General features: G+C 34.3%; 1 protein-coding gene across 1 annotated transcript in view; it reads right to left on the minus strand.

Annotated features, from left to right (window-relative positions):
* The window catches only part of LOC119637751 (reversion-inducing cysteine-rich protein with Kazal motifs), a 54,635-nt gene that overhangs the window by 12,285 nt on the left and 26,872 nt on the right, over positions 1-15,478 (minus strand). The window contains exon 3 of the mRNA XM_038033987.1: positions 3,464-3,584. Coding sequence (XP_037889915.1) covers positions 3,464-3,584 — 121 coding nt within the window. The remainder of the gene's footprint in view (positions 1-3,463; positions 3,585-15,478) is intronic.

The raw sequence follows: 15,478 nt of genomic DNA on the forward strand, positions 1-15,478 counted from the left end.
AATATGAACGAAATCTCTGCTATCTGCATTCTCAATGGAACTTTAACTGACGCAGATGAGATTTCTAATTACTTTGGAAAAGTGTGGTGCGAATACCCCCGACAGCAATTTTTTCAGTGCTTTCATCGAAAATAAAAAGACTCCAATTTCTCTTTTAAATTGTATTGACAAGTGTGCTACCTCCCTCGAAAATTACATATCTACCTTAGAACTTGAAAGTTGTCTCTCCAAATCGAAGGGGAGGACACCTGGTCTAGACCGCATCTCCTACCAAATGATCAGTGCGCTGTCTAATTCAAGTAAAAAGAAATTACTGGACCTATATAACACGGTATTCTTGACTGACCATATACCCTACATGTGCAAACTGGCACCAGTTGTTCCAACTTCAAAGTCAAAAAATGTCTGTTTTATCTTACCTCTCAAAGGTATTGGAAAGGTATTATCTTGGTTTCTTGAGTCCAAGAATCTGATAACAAAGAAACCAGTTGGTTTCAAGCAGAATAGAGGGTGCCTCGACGCTCTTTTACATATTGATTATTTTACAAGCACAGCATTTTCCGAACGAAATCAGGTAACAATTCTCTCGCATCGGCGGTTTAAAGCTAGAATCAATAATCATCTCTCTGATTCTTTTCCTCTAATGAATGGCATTCCGCAAGGATCTCCTCTTTCTGTCACGCTTTTCCAGATGGCTTTCAACGAAATTAGCAAAATGTTTTGCCGTGTACCAAGAGTGGACCATTGCCTCTACGCAGACGATGCATATATTTTTACAAAAGAAAAGATAGCACGAAGGTAATCAACATCCTCGAATCTATTGGACGAGAGATTTCCGCATGGGCAAACTCGTCAGGGGCTAAAATTTCCATGAAAAAATCTAAAAAGATTCACATTTGTCGAAAGCAGATTTGCGATGCAGGAAATCTACTGATGCATATTAACGATTTGCCAGTACTAAACGTGCAGACGCTCCATATGCTCGGACTCACTTTTTCCAACAAATATCGTTGGAAAGCACACTGTCTTCGGTTAAAAAATTCTATTTTAACAAGGGTGAATTTCATGTAGTACATACAGTGCTTGGGCACTATTGCTTATCTTACCAAAATGCTTGTTTTAAGCAACATTAACTATGCTTTGATAATTTATGGCAGTAGCTGCAAATCTGATATCAACATCCTCAAGCCGGTCTATCACCAAGCCCTCAGGGCAAGTTTATGCTTTTCGGACGACGCCCATAAATAATATGATAATTGAAACTGGTCTCCCAACTTTAGAAAATAGACTTTATGAGTTAAAAGCCAAAATAGTCCCCTAGCTTCTTAATTCAAACAAATCTATTCGCGGTGATGACGTGAGAAAGATTATTTTTGCGAAGAAAATTCGGAAGTCACCATCTGCAATTGGCTATTGTTTGTACGTCGCAAAGGAATTCGACATTCCCTTAAAAATTTTTCACTATTTTGGTGTAAAACTTCCATGAATTTTGGAAGACTGCTCTTTTGACATTTCGCTATCTATGCACAAGAAAGAAAATACTCCAAATTACGTCTTCAGGAATCTAATAGCTGAAAAAACCGAAGTACTGGAGAGTACCGGTTGGAACCTTTTATACACAAATGGTTCAAAATCTTCTGGTCTGCCTCCTGCTTGTGCCGTGATAGATGCTTCAGGAGAGGTTCTTCTCAATCACATATTTAACAAAAGTACTTTAACTTTCACAACCGAAGTCAGAGCTATCCTTCACGCTGCGAACCTTGCTCATACCGACAGTTTATCTGTATTACAAGTTATTCGGAATCCTTCGACGTCGAGATAGAGCACCGTCAACAAATTAAGAAATATAATTACAACACCCGGCGGAAAAATTAACTTGTTATGGGTTCCAAGTCATACTGGTTTATTGGGATATGAGCGGCCTGATCGAGCGGCTATGTATGCTGCTTCTTCTCCTTTAATTATGGATGATGTTATGGAAAAGTTGGATCGTCAAAGATACATTGGAAAAAAGGTTAAACAGAAAATTACAGAAGGAAATCTGCAATACCATCATCAACATTACTCTTCCATTAACCCTCAATTAACTCCACCTTTATATCCAACAAATGTTGAGAAAACCAAGATCCAAACATTTCGCCTTGGTCATACAATTGCAACTCACTAAGGGATCTTGAAGAAGTCTTCCTCTCCAATCTGCTGTTGTGGACAAACTCTCACTATAAAGCACATTCTTTGCGACTGCGTTAACTTTTCCTTGGCTAGAAGTATTGCATTTGGAACGATTAACCCTTTGAACATTGTAAAATGAGCTTCAGAACAGAATATCAATTCAATATATTACTTTACCGAAACTACTAGGATCGATATCTAATGTACATTTATATAAATCAGAGCCGATAGCCTACTAGTGCTCAATGTCTTGTTTTTAGTCTAAGGATTTATTTCATTAGTCTAAAATTATATTATTATTATTATTAATTTCGCCAGAGAAATAAATTCTAAGACTAAACTCTTAAAAGCAGTAGCATCTAAGGCTATCTATCGGCTTTTATTATAATAATAATAGTATATATATATATTTTAAAAAACAATATACATGCTTTCATTGCATTTGTCAACCTTTTGTTTTATGCACTTAATTACTCTGTGAAGTCACCGCTCGTATTTTAGTTTTAGTATTTTATCATCAGCGAGTACGCAGCCACCGACCACGGGATTTATTGCTTTTATTTTTAATTTAATGTCGAGTGCTAGTTGCTCGTTTTGTCAGGCTTTCTGCAGGATCTGACTTCAATCTTCACGAAAATAAACTTTTAATTTAGGATGAAACTGTGCTTTTGCTACGTTTTAAGGGCTGCTTGTAATATTTGAAGCATTTTTCTCTTCTTGCAATCCTTGCGGTCGGTTTATGATGAAATTCGCAATTTAATTGCACAGATAGTTTCTATAGGTTTAAATTATCCGCTTTTTTGTTAAGAGCAGAGGGAATACAAAATGACTTTATGTGTCGTTATGCTCACGCATTCTTTTGTTTTTAATTAATTAATTAGCAAATTAATGTCGATGGAATTTTAAATTTTGATTGTTTCTTAACTATAATATTTTAAGCTTGTTTGATGGTAAAATTCGTCATTTGAATAAGAGTAGATGTAGTGTTTTAACCTCTCATTGTGCGCAACTCTTGTGGTAGGATACGAGCCGATAAACTCAGAATTCAACAAAATATATAAAAAAATATAAATTTTAACGAAGTTATTGTGCGTGTAATTTGGTAGAAATATTGAAAAGTGCTCGTCTATTAAGACGATGGAAAGATTTCTCTAAAATAAAACGTGGTAAATTGTGTTTTACCAATTGAATCATGATTGCCGAAGTCACGGCGAAGTTAACAAGGGCGGCATGAACTTGAATGTATGTCTGCCTAGCAGCGATTATTCATAGCCTTTTCTTTAATACTTACCGTCTAAAGTACGATTCATACATGACCAGAATTCTAATTGCATTGATGGACAATATTTTTTCAATTCTAAACGCATACTACGTCCGTTTGTGTCGGTCGGTGTTAGTTGGATTAAAGATAACTGAAAATAAAAATAAATTACAAATATTATAATACGTTAGATATGATATAAAATTAATATTTAAAAATAACCATGTATAGTTTATCTTCGAACTTTTCTTTTTTATAATAATATATGTTATCGAATTTTTCTCTTTTACATATACAGTTTTTATACAACTCATTGCAATAACATCTCTTTAGATTTAACCTATCGTTGGTACTATTTCTCTCTCGAACTCTCAACTTGTTAGAAATGCTTTACGTACCACGGATTTGAAAAACATACAACACATGAAACTTGCAAATTCAATTCAATGAATGTTGGTGTAAATAAGTTTATATAAATTAAATGATTTTTGCATTTATCGGCTTTCTGTAAAGCTAATTTATTAACAGTCGTTATGTTAGTTTTTAAATATTAAGCTATTAAGCAAATATTCTTCAAACCACAATATTTTGTCTTGTTGTATGCATGATTTTTATATTACAAGTGCTACACCGACAGTGCATGCTCGTTTAAAAACGTACGCCGTACAAAGATTTCTTTATAAAGTGTCAGTTTTATGGTCGTCAGAAAAGTTGTTTCATTCGTCGCACTGGTGGGTGCTTTCCTAGAATTATTATTAAATGCGTATTTTATTTCTTTACATTTTTTGATTCGAATTGTATAAAGTAGAGTGTGACGAGCATTTATAATTAATTAAGAGAAAATATTATGATAAGCATTTTTACATTTATTTTTAATGAGTGACAACACTCTCGCCCTTCCGTTTGCATATGAATGTAAACATGAATTACAAGTTTCGTTTAAAATAAAATTTTTCGTAGATCGAAATTAAGTATATATAGTATTTTGCTCTTTTACTAAAATTACAATAATATTGTGCCAAGGAAGGGAAATGTCGTGGCGTTTTTTAGCAAAATTCAAAAATTTTTTTTTTATGATTAAAGATTGATTGTATTTTACTAGTTTTCTGGTAAAACCGTTATGCAATCACTGCAAAACTTCTGGACGAAAAACTTTAACAACGAGATTTTTATACCCTGTTCTAAAGTCGGTTTTACACTATTAAGAATTTTTGTAGAAACTTCTCTGACAAGCTTTCGAAATTCTTATAAGCCACTGAACATGTGTGCGGTGCAGCATTGTTATAAAGGAATACGATACTTGATCGATCTAGTTCTTCAGCACTGTTGTTATTATTGTTGTTATTTTTATATGTCATTGATTATTTATCAATAATTGTTTATTCAATACGATAAATTCATAACATTCAATAGTAATTACCAACTATTAGGTTGGGGGAAAAAGAAATCCATTATTTTTATATCAACTTCAGGACTTTATTTAACATGCTTCGGATTGTCCAATTTGGGTCAAATATGCACCGTTTTGTTGTACGATTTGTTGTCATTTTAAAGGTAACTTCAAAATGCCTCTCTCATTGAAGTCCTGGTCTCTATTTGCAAAAAACTCTAGTAGTCGAATTTAGCGTTTGGCCATATATAAGCAACTCATAATAAATAATCCCCTTCCAGTCCCACCAAATGCATAGCAAAACCTTCCTGGTCGTTAGTCCTGGTTTGACCACCGTTTGAAGTGCTTCACCGCTCTTTGACCACGATCGTTTTCGCACAGGGTTATCGTATGCGATCCATTTCTCATCTCCAGTCACCATCCGTTTAAGAAATGGGTCTATCTCATTCCGTTTGGCCAAGGCTTCGCAGATGGAAATTCGGCCCATCATGTTTTTTCCTGTTAATTGGTGTGGCACCCAAACATCGAACTTCTTTTTGAATCCAGCTTTGTGTAAATGGTTTAAAACTGTTTTATGGTCGATTTTTAGCTCCTCGGCGATGTTACGACTGCTAACATGCCGGGGAACTTCGATCATTTCTCCGATTTTATCGAAATTTTCGACGACCGGCCTACCTGTGCGAGGTGCATCTTTAACATCAAAAATTCCTAAACGGAATCTACGAAACCAAAATTGCACATAATTGGTTGTTACAGTATCGGAACCATAAACACCATTCACAATTTTAGCCGCCTGGCTTGCATTTTCGCCTTTGTCAAAGAAAAACTGTAAAATGTACCGAATTTTCTCTTTGTTCACTTCCATTTTTAACACGCTGTAACACACAACTGAATGCACCAAACAAAAAACAGCAAAAGAATTTTTTTTACTGCGAAATGTACAGTATCGGAAATTGTTTGATCGATACTTTACGAGAAATCTATCAGTGCAGCCATCTACCGAAAAAATAATGGATTTCTTTTTCCCCAAACTAATATACGTGGAAATCACCAATTTCGAAAACAGAAAAAAAACAAAATATACCAAAAAACGGTTACTGAATTAAATAACGCCCACAAGATCCTCAAGAAGTTATGAAATTTTATTTCAATAAAATATCAAAATATTGAATAGCCTACAGTCCATATCGATCTTACTTTTGTTCCAAATATATCACAGAAAATAGTCTTGACGCTCTTTCTAGTCTATCACGCTCTTTCTAGTTTATCACGCTCTTTCTGTATGAGAACGCATGGCACTGTGTTTTTTCTGAGCGAATTTTTGTAGGAAAGATAATATAAATTAATATCAAGTCCACATTTACTCTCTCATCCATTATAGGTTAACATTTGTATTTGAGTCTCACAACAGGTCGGAGTGAAAAGCAGACTTACTCGTTTCTGCTATTTGCGGCGACAATTCTACAAAAACGAAGTAAAGGTAAATTACTTAATCAATTTACATATTAAGTGCTTGCATGCATTTTGATTGTTTTTTCACTTTAAAAAGGCACTGGTACAATATGCATTAATTAAAATATTTTCTATAATTTTCTAAAACATTTTCACATCTTTCTGTTAACATGGCGATATCGTGTCGAAAGAACGATATTGGTTTGCCGATATCGGTAACGATTCAATCATCGCGCCTTTTTCGCATTTCGTCAGCATTTCGAACCCGCGTGTCAGCAATTGCTGGTGTTTTTTTCAACAATACATCGTTTTATGTAATCAAATGATCTCGGTAGACATTTGCACTAACAGTTTCATTCGGTTTTAGCAGTTCTTAATATTGTTGATCCCACCATATGCACAAAAAAACTTTATGGCCGTGAATATTCTGCTTCGGCATCGATGTGGATGTCTCCCCCGGACTAACCCATGACTTTTTGTGGTTGAGATTGTCGTAGCTGATCCACCTTTCATCGTCGGCCACAATACGCCACAGTAAACGCTCCTTTTTTTGCCTAACAAGCAATGATGCCCAGATGTTGAAACGGTTCGAAATGACATTTCCAGTTCGTAGTTCGTATGGTAGCTATTTTTCTTCCTCTTAGATCCGATCCATCGCATGTAAACGTTTAGAAACAGTTGTTTAGTCAATTCCTAAACTGTTTGAAAATTCTTTGAGAGTTTGAGTTGGGTTTCGTCCAATAAGTCTTGGAATTCATTTTTATCCAACTTTTTTGGTCTCCTGGGCCTTTCTTTGCTATTGATATCAATATTACCACTTTTAAACCGTTGAAAGTTGAGGTAGGATGGAGCAGCATCGTCATAAGCTTCTAAAAGTATTTGTTGGGCTTCGGGAGCAAAAATGCAATTTTCATTGTTTCACGACTGGCGTCTGGACACATTGAATACCTCGATAATACTAAGCGGCTAATTGTTATTTTATGTAGAGAAAGGTCGAAATCACCGAATTTAACCGTTGTGTACATTGATACTTCACATTATTTCATAATTTTCAGCAATAAATCTTGCTGATCAAAATGCATGCAAGCACCTATTATTATTGAGAAGTCACGATCATCTTAACATAAGCATATAAGCGGAAGCATACGGATACTAATTATTTAAAAAGATGTAAAATTGACAACGGGCTGTTTGCTATAACGCGAGTAGTACTTGAACTTTTATAAAGCGGTCACCTCCTCATAGATTATTAAAAACCCTGGCCTGGGTCATCTAACTTTCTTTGGAAAGTGCAAACTTAACAAATCATCTAATTGTAAGATGACATAGCCATTCACCAGAGTGGGGTTTATTGTTCAATACACAATAAACTGTTCTGGACTCTGGTGCTGTTTAGCCCCCACTCTGTGGGGATTGTCTAACTCACCAGGGGGCGTAGTACGCTTAAAAGTGGCTTGGGCCACCGTGGGGTTAAGCCTTTCAGGCAGGAACCCACGTTAAACCCTTGCCACAAATTCTGTAAGATGACATACAAATATTGGATGACTACTAAAGAATCCATATAACATTTAGATAATACCAATTCTCAAATGAAGTTAATCAAAATTTCATAGCCCTCTGACTATTAGCTTACATGTAACAATTGCTTAAGTGAGTCCACACACGAAATTTAGACTTTTCCATTGTTTTCGAAGAACAGTACAGTAGTATATAAAAATCACATAGATTCGTCAATGTATTATATTACAGATTAGGAGTATTACGTTTTGTGCTTACGATTAATTATTTTTATTTTCCTGACGTGTTTCGTGTTGAGCAATCAAAGCAAGATACGCAGAATACTTTGCAATAATCGTACGACCTCACTTTGGGAAAAGTATTAGTGTTCTACCTTTTTAATCTTTTCAGCGATTGTGTTTAACAAATTTTGAAATACATCTATGCTCTTTATTTTATTCGCGAGAATAGATGAAGAGAATATTATTATTAATTTAGCTAGAGAAATAAATTCTAAGATTAAAGTTTTGAAGCACTAGCATCTATGGCTATCGGGTTTATTGAAAAGTCTACCGCACTCGAAATTTGAACCCAAGACCATCGAGCCGTTAATCGGGATCCTTGTCTGCTCATCCACTCTGGCGGATAGGTAAAAAATAATAATATAACAAAATAATTTTCTAGGAAAATTGATTCTCCAAAACTTAACCGTTTGAGTACCAGACGGTTTTGAAAAAAACTATCGAAGAATCCCAAGTAGCGCGATCGCGCTGTTTAGATTTCATGTCGGGAAAACACAGCACATTTCGAGCATTGTCGACAACTGACGGTGCCTTACGTATTGTCGAAGTCGAGGGCAATACAATTACAATAGTACTATAGTAGTGCAATAATATATTACAAAATAAAAATTTCTATTTTGGTGTTGTGTTTTCTATAATTTTTGTGGAACAAATGTGATATATTTATTAACAAACAATTTAAATGCATTTAAATACATAAAATTAAACAAGCGCTATGGCGCCGCTTGGTATTTCTCGACATCAAACCTAAACAGCGCGATTGCGCTGCTTTTGATTCTTCGACAGTGTTTTTCCAAAACTGTCTGGTATTTCTCGACATGAAATCTGAACAGCGCTAGGTACTCAAACGGTTAAACCACAATAATTCACCGTTTGTGCCCCCTCCCATGTAAAATTTTCCATGAAATGTATGCTTTTGTATGCAAACAAGATATATATGATTGGGTGTTGTATTACGAAAACAAATAAAATGAAGTGGTTTCGATTATGTAATGGGCAGCCTTGCCCGACTAGAATATTCCTGCCTGTCTGCAATACAAAAGTCCGAGCTTGCTTCACATTAGTAACATTATTTCATAACCGATGCTTTGTCTTCGAAATTGATATTATATTAATTTAGTGGCAATTTTGAAAATAACAACTAAGCCCGATCTTTGTATGAATGATTTTGGGCACATTTTTACCACCATATACTTTTCGCAAAAATGGTCGGTCTCCTTAAACATGTGTTTAAAGCTGTTTATGTAATTTACGTAAAAATGTCTTTTCATTTAAACTTTAGTGAAATGAAATTTAATTAAACATTTTTCGATTGCTCACGAAACTGGTTAAGTTATCAGTTGTTTCGGATAAAATAAAAGAAAGCATCAGTGCGCAAGCGACTTTCCATAAACGAATAACTCAATTACTTACAAATGTTATGAATTTTAATAACCCCGCCATGAGGATACCACCTATTTGCTTTTTAACGGCAGTACTCGTGACTGTTGTGACAGCCTATCTTAATAAGATCGGGGCAGAGCATACTTGTTAAGATTGAGTAGCATGTGAGTTAACATACATTTCGTACGTATGAAAAATGAGATTATTTTCAGTTTGCGTAAATTATATGTAGTTTGCAGGCGCCGAGCATTACATTTTGTGACAAGAAAATTGCTACCAATTGCGTTTATAAAAGTTGTTTATTATGCTGATCTGTCTTCAAGCTAGCGATTTACTGAAAAGCACTCCACATGTTTGACGCTGATTTTGGTGGTTTGTAATACGTGTCAATTTTTGTAGTCTACATAATTCATCGCGCAAAGTACATATGTGTATATATATTAAGTTTGTGCGTAATCACAGAAGCATTAAAAGTGGATCCAACTCTTGTTGTGTCGATCGATTCAGAATCATTTCTGAACCATTTTAAGCTCGTCTGTCTATCTGCTTCGTGTTCGCAATGTTCAAGGTATTTTGATGAAATGTGGTATACTGACGTCTTTTTAACCAAGAGCAAATCCTCGTTGTACGACAAAAATTTATTATTTTTAAAATTTTTGCCTTACATTTATTTCTTATAGAGTAATTTCTTATGAGTAATAAGCAAAAAAAGCTGTGCGCGTGTCCTTCGACCGATATGGTCCATTTTCAATACCAACCTGTGTGCAAGAACCTCCAATTTTTTTGCCAAAATTGAACCTCATTTTTACGGCCAGGAGAATGTTTACAACAGACATTATATACACGGACAGATGGACAAGGTTACATCGATTTAGAATTTGATGCTGATCAAGAATATGTATATTTTGTGGGGTCTCTGATCATTCATTCTGGCCGTTACAAACGTATTGATAAAATGAATATACCGCTTATACTTCAGTGATGGGTATAAGAAGGCCTTTGACGAAATATGCATTAGATTAGTCAACGTTGAAGGATTTCCCCGAAAATTATGCGTTTATACGGAAATAAGGTTTGAAGAAAACAAGTCATAGGGTGATTACAAATGGCCTAGCACGGTAATAATGTTTCTACCTGTCAGTGTCCCAAGATTATGCTTATAATGGAAGTGTTAAAAATTGCTTAAATATATGGCTATATGCCTGCAACAACAAGTTTATTGAAATTATTTGCGCTGTGACTGGATGGTTGATTATTTTAATTCAATTATTAAATCCTTATGCAATAAAGAAACTATGGTTGAGTAACTTAAAAACAAAAGCACGCATAATCCTAAAACAAGTCGAATCAGTTTTTATAAATATTAAGACATCATCACTATCGAATGCAGAAGGTATAATAATGTTATTTTTTCGCTTGCGATTTATGTAAAGCTTATCTACGATTTAATCAAAGAGTACCAGGAATTAGTCTACAAAATGGTTTAAACTTTTTATTAGCGTTATTTGCAGAGAAATTTGCGAATCCACAAGCAAGCAAACTAACTATTGCCTTAAATTGTTTGATCATCTTGTACCGTTTCTTAAACGATATCAAGAGCCATTTTCTTGAATTCCCAGGCCATTTTTTAAAATCAATTTTATACTATTTGGGGAGTTCGTCAGATATTGCAAAACGTGACAACGCAACGATTAATTGTCGGTTTGCGTTGAAAGTGTACTAATTCAAAATCTTCCAGACAACTTTTTTTAATTTTTAATTAATTTCTTGAGGATATATACACTGCATAGCACCTTTAGCCTCGGACATGATTTTCGCTTGATGACTTTTCCGCATTTCTTGTGATATGTCTAATCATTTTTAGACTACCCGATGTGGTCTTAATCGAATTTACTTTGGCCTTTCGTAGGTGCTTCCCATTTGTTTCCTAATCAAATTTTTTTATAGATCACTGCTAGTCTGTATAAGTTTTCTTAATAAATTTCTTGATTTTGGATTAATCGTCTGGAACTAAAAAAACCGTACTATATATTATTTAGGTAATTAAAGTACTGAAAACAGCCAAAAAAAAAAATGCTTCAGTTCATCTCAACGATGTACTAAATATGCAGTTCTTTTTCATTTGGAACATATGGAGCGCTTTATGTTTGTAAATGCAATCACATCATTACATGACTTTGAGATAATCCTGTAGCAAGCATGCAGAGTATCGTATCTTACGTGAAAGCACGAATTTATGCTCAAATCTCTCATTGATATTGAATCAATAGAAGTATATTGATTTCATTTAATAATGAAGAGGTTTGTTTATGCGCGATAAAGCCATAGAAAGAGGAAACAGCAGTTAACCTTCAAACTAGAAAACTAACTCTTCGTCTGCCACGAAGGCCGGAATGAATGAGGTTGACGATGACTTGCAAAACTTTTGAAGAAAATCGCAACAAAATGATTCGTGAAGCCAGTCTATACGAAAGCGAAAGGTATAAAGTAAGGATATAATTTCTAATATGTAGGGATGAGGGAAAAGATTGTAAAGCGGATAAGACAGATTTGCCGTCTGACACTATAAGAAATTTTTTATTGAGATCGAGTTCTCCCTAAGCAGATGGCTTCAAGGATCGAAAGAAAACGATCAGCCGAAAATATAGTGCTTTATTGGTGATTTGAGAAGTAGCCTTCTATATTAATATCTGGAAACCAAATGCCACTGCCTACAGCATAGGTTTTAGATCCATCAGTAAAGATGAGTGAAAAATGTGTCCATTTGGTATTGACCAAGTTCGAGTAACGGCGGGTATACCTCTACCGGAGTAACTGTGGATTTTCTCACTAATAAGAATTTAACTACTGGTCGAAAATATTGAGAATCGACAGGAATAACTTTCCCGATAATCGAAGTACCAATTATTACGAACAAATGATTTATTGAACTTCTCTATTTTCAAAATTTTCACAACAATGTCTTTCACCATCATTTCCCATTGAAATTTTATACCAAAAGTATTTGAAATGAAAGCATCTTCATTGCGAGGAAAATTGACAATATATCGATTGATTAACGATAAACGAGCAACAATTGATTCACACTTTGTGCGTGAAAATATCGTATATCACAATAAATAAAAAAAATTAAAAAAAAACAAGAAAAAGGTTCAATATAACGCCCACACATTTTGGATTCTTCAGCGTGTGAGTCTGCATGTCTGCAGTGCTCAACGTTGTTATCTGACCAAACTGATCAAAATATCTCTTGTTGAATAAAACAGAAAAATAAAGTAACAATTAAAACATACACACTTATATACCCGCATAAAGACAGTATTGTGTTACTAATACTTGCGTGCTTGCGGTAAAAAGAATTTAAGAGATTTTATAGAAAAAGAATTAAAAAAATAAAAACCTGCTGTGATAAGACATCTGTGCGTGGAGACATATTTAAAGGAAATCTTTTACATATTTTACGCTATGCCTACAAACTGAAAACTGACGCTTATTCCCGGTTGTATTAGCGCTGTCTATCAAGACTTTAATCTTTAATGATAGTAAAAGCAAGCAAGAAAGATATATTCATTTTGGGACGAATTTTGAGTACCCACCAGTGGTCTTTTTATATCCATCACCAAATGATGGGGGATACATTCATTTTGTCAAAACGTCTGCAACGCCCCAAAGGAAGCAGCGTATACCCCACAAACTATGTATATTCTTGATCAGCATCAAATTCTAAATCGATTTAAGCATGTCCGTCTGTCCGTCGTGTAATGTCTGTTGTAAATAATCTCCTGGCCGCGAAAATGAAGCTATCGATTTCAAATTTACCAGAAACAGTGCAACGTAGATTTTTATTGAAAATGGGCCAAATCGGCCGAAGGACACGCGCACAGTAACACGTAAAATGAGAACACTTACGTTTTTCAAAAGAAATGAAAAATTGGTTTTTTGTTTATTATCCATAAATTATAGCAAATAAAAGTACAAAAATTTGAACCCATGTTCTGTGGGCGATGCTATAGCATTCGCGTACAAAAATGGAAAACATTGACCATAGCTGTCCAATATTATATTGTATTAAAATTTCATTTTTTTTTTCAGTACCTTTATAACACGCAGAAACAAGTTTCAAAAACAAAAAAAGTATACAAATTATTTGCCAATTACAACCCTTGAATGCACCTAAACATATTCGCCTGGTCGTCTGTCCATCTGTCTGTTTCCGCAACTTTGTCGTGCTTGTGGTAAATATTCTCCCGTTAGCGAAAATGAAGAGGTCGCCTAAAAATTTTCAAAAGAATTTGGAATTGACCTAAACTTTCCAAGGACATGCCTACAACGCCCGTATGTCTCTAGGATAAAAGCATTTATTTTGAAAATAAAAGAAATCAACTGCGTTTGCCCCATATTATAGAACGTGAAAACTTTCTTCATTTACATCTTTTGTCTCTTTTTGTGGTAAACGGTGATGGGTATAAGAGGTTCGGTCCCAACCGAATTTGATTTTCTTACTTGTTTTTCGTTTGGTTTATTGCGTCTAAAGTTTTATATTTTAGTTGTAAATCTCAAGTACAAATGTACAGGTTTAATTTGCAATTCTTGTTCTAACAACGGATATCGAACGCATAGATAGGGAAAATACATATATATTATATGGAGTATTTAAAGCATTTCTCTAGGTGTCGCAAATGAAATAAAGAAGTTAATACATTCGTATATATCAAAAACGATGGTGATGATGATCATGATGATGATGATGATGATGATGATGATGATGATGATGATGGTGAGTACACAAATATAACAAAATATGTAAAAAATGTAAAAAGAATTACTGCTAATTTCTAAACATCAAATAAATTTACTTTTCAACATACATACACACATGATTGCGTTGGAAAGTCTCTGTTTTATACACCAACGATAAGCCAGTAAAACTAATTACTATCTAAACCGCCTCTAAGTCTGTATGAATAACGAAAACTTGCATATTTCTTTCGTATGCATCATATTTGTCACAAATTTATGGCTTATCTTCGTTGCAAACACAAAAAAAAAAATATAAGAAAAAAAAAATGGAAAAAATAAAAAAATATGGAGAAATAAACCGAAACTAGGCGTCTTCCTGTTGATTGCGGGGAGAGCTTGGCATAGGCATAAAAGTGTGCATATTTTTTTACAACACATACACACACACACACATACATGCATGCATGCGTGCATGCATACACACCTGTACACATGCATACATATATACATAAGTATACACGAGTATTCGAAAATGTTTCCTCCTTAATTTGTTATCCAAACACAGAAAGAGTTAACTGCTGCTGCCTTAGCTTTTGAATTTTGTGTGACTGTCATCATCCAGTCTTGTTTATAATCTCATATTTATAAACACAGTTAACCGAGTTTTCTCCTCGAAAAGAGAAAAAATCATTGAAATACATAGAGTAAATCTTTACTTTATTTATTTATTTTCCTTTTTTGCTCGTCTCTTAAATCCGAATGCGATCTTCTTTATAAATGCAATTGCCACCCAAAAGTACGTTCATCTCATCACCTTCACAGACGACAACCATTTCTACCTAGGATTGTATAGTTTTTTACTACCATAGATTTAATTGCCTGTATTTTCCATAATTTTGCATATGTAAACTAGTTTCATAACGCTATTTATGTTTGTTAGCTTTTATCGTAATCGCAGTTGAGTATATACGTCAGTGCTGTTGTAATTCAAAAAGTAATCAGAGTAAATTCGAAGACCTGTTTGTCTATATAACTTTTGTTCCTGATTTATGCATATGCTTAACAGCTGTTTTTCGTTTTTATCTATAATTTAAACGATGTCAAACAGTAATTGATTGGACATGCATTCGCTTTTTATTTTTTTTGTTTTAATTATACAAAGGAATGTAATTCAGCTCGATTAAATTGATACCTAGTTTGGATAAAGAAACGAACGTAAAAGCGAAAAATGTAAATATACATCTGCCTCTGGCACATGTGACCCAAAGTTGCAATTTAAGG

Source organism: Glossina fuscipes, unplaced genomic scaffold (assembly GCF_014805625.2).
Source record: "Glossina fuscipes isolate IAEA_lab_2018 unplaced genomic scaffold, Yale_Gfus_2 61, whole genome shotgun sequence".
NCBI lineage: Eukaryota > Metazoa > Arthropoda > Insecta > Diptera > Glossinidae > Glossina > Glossina fuscipes.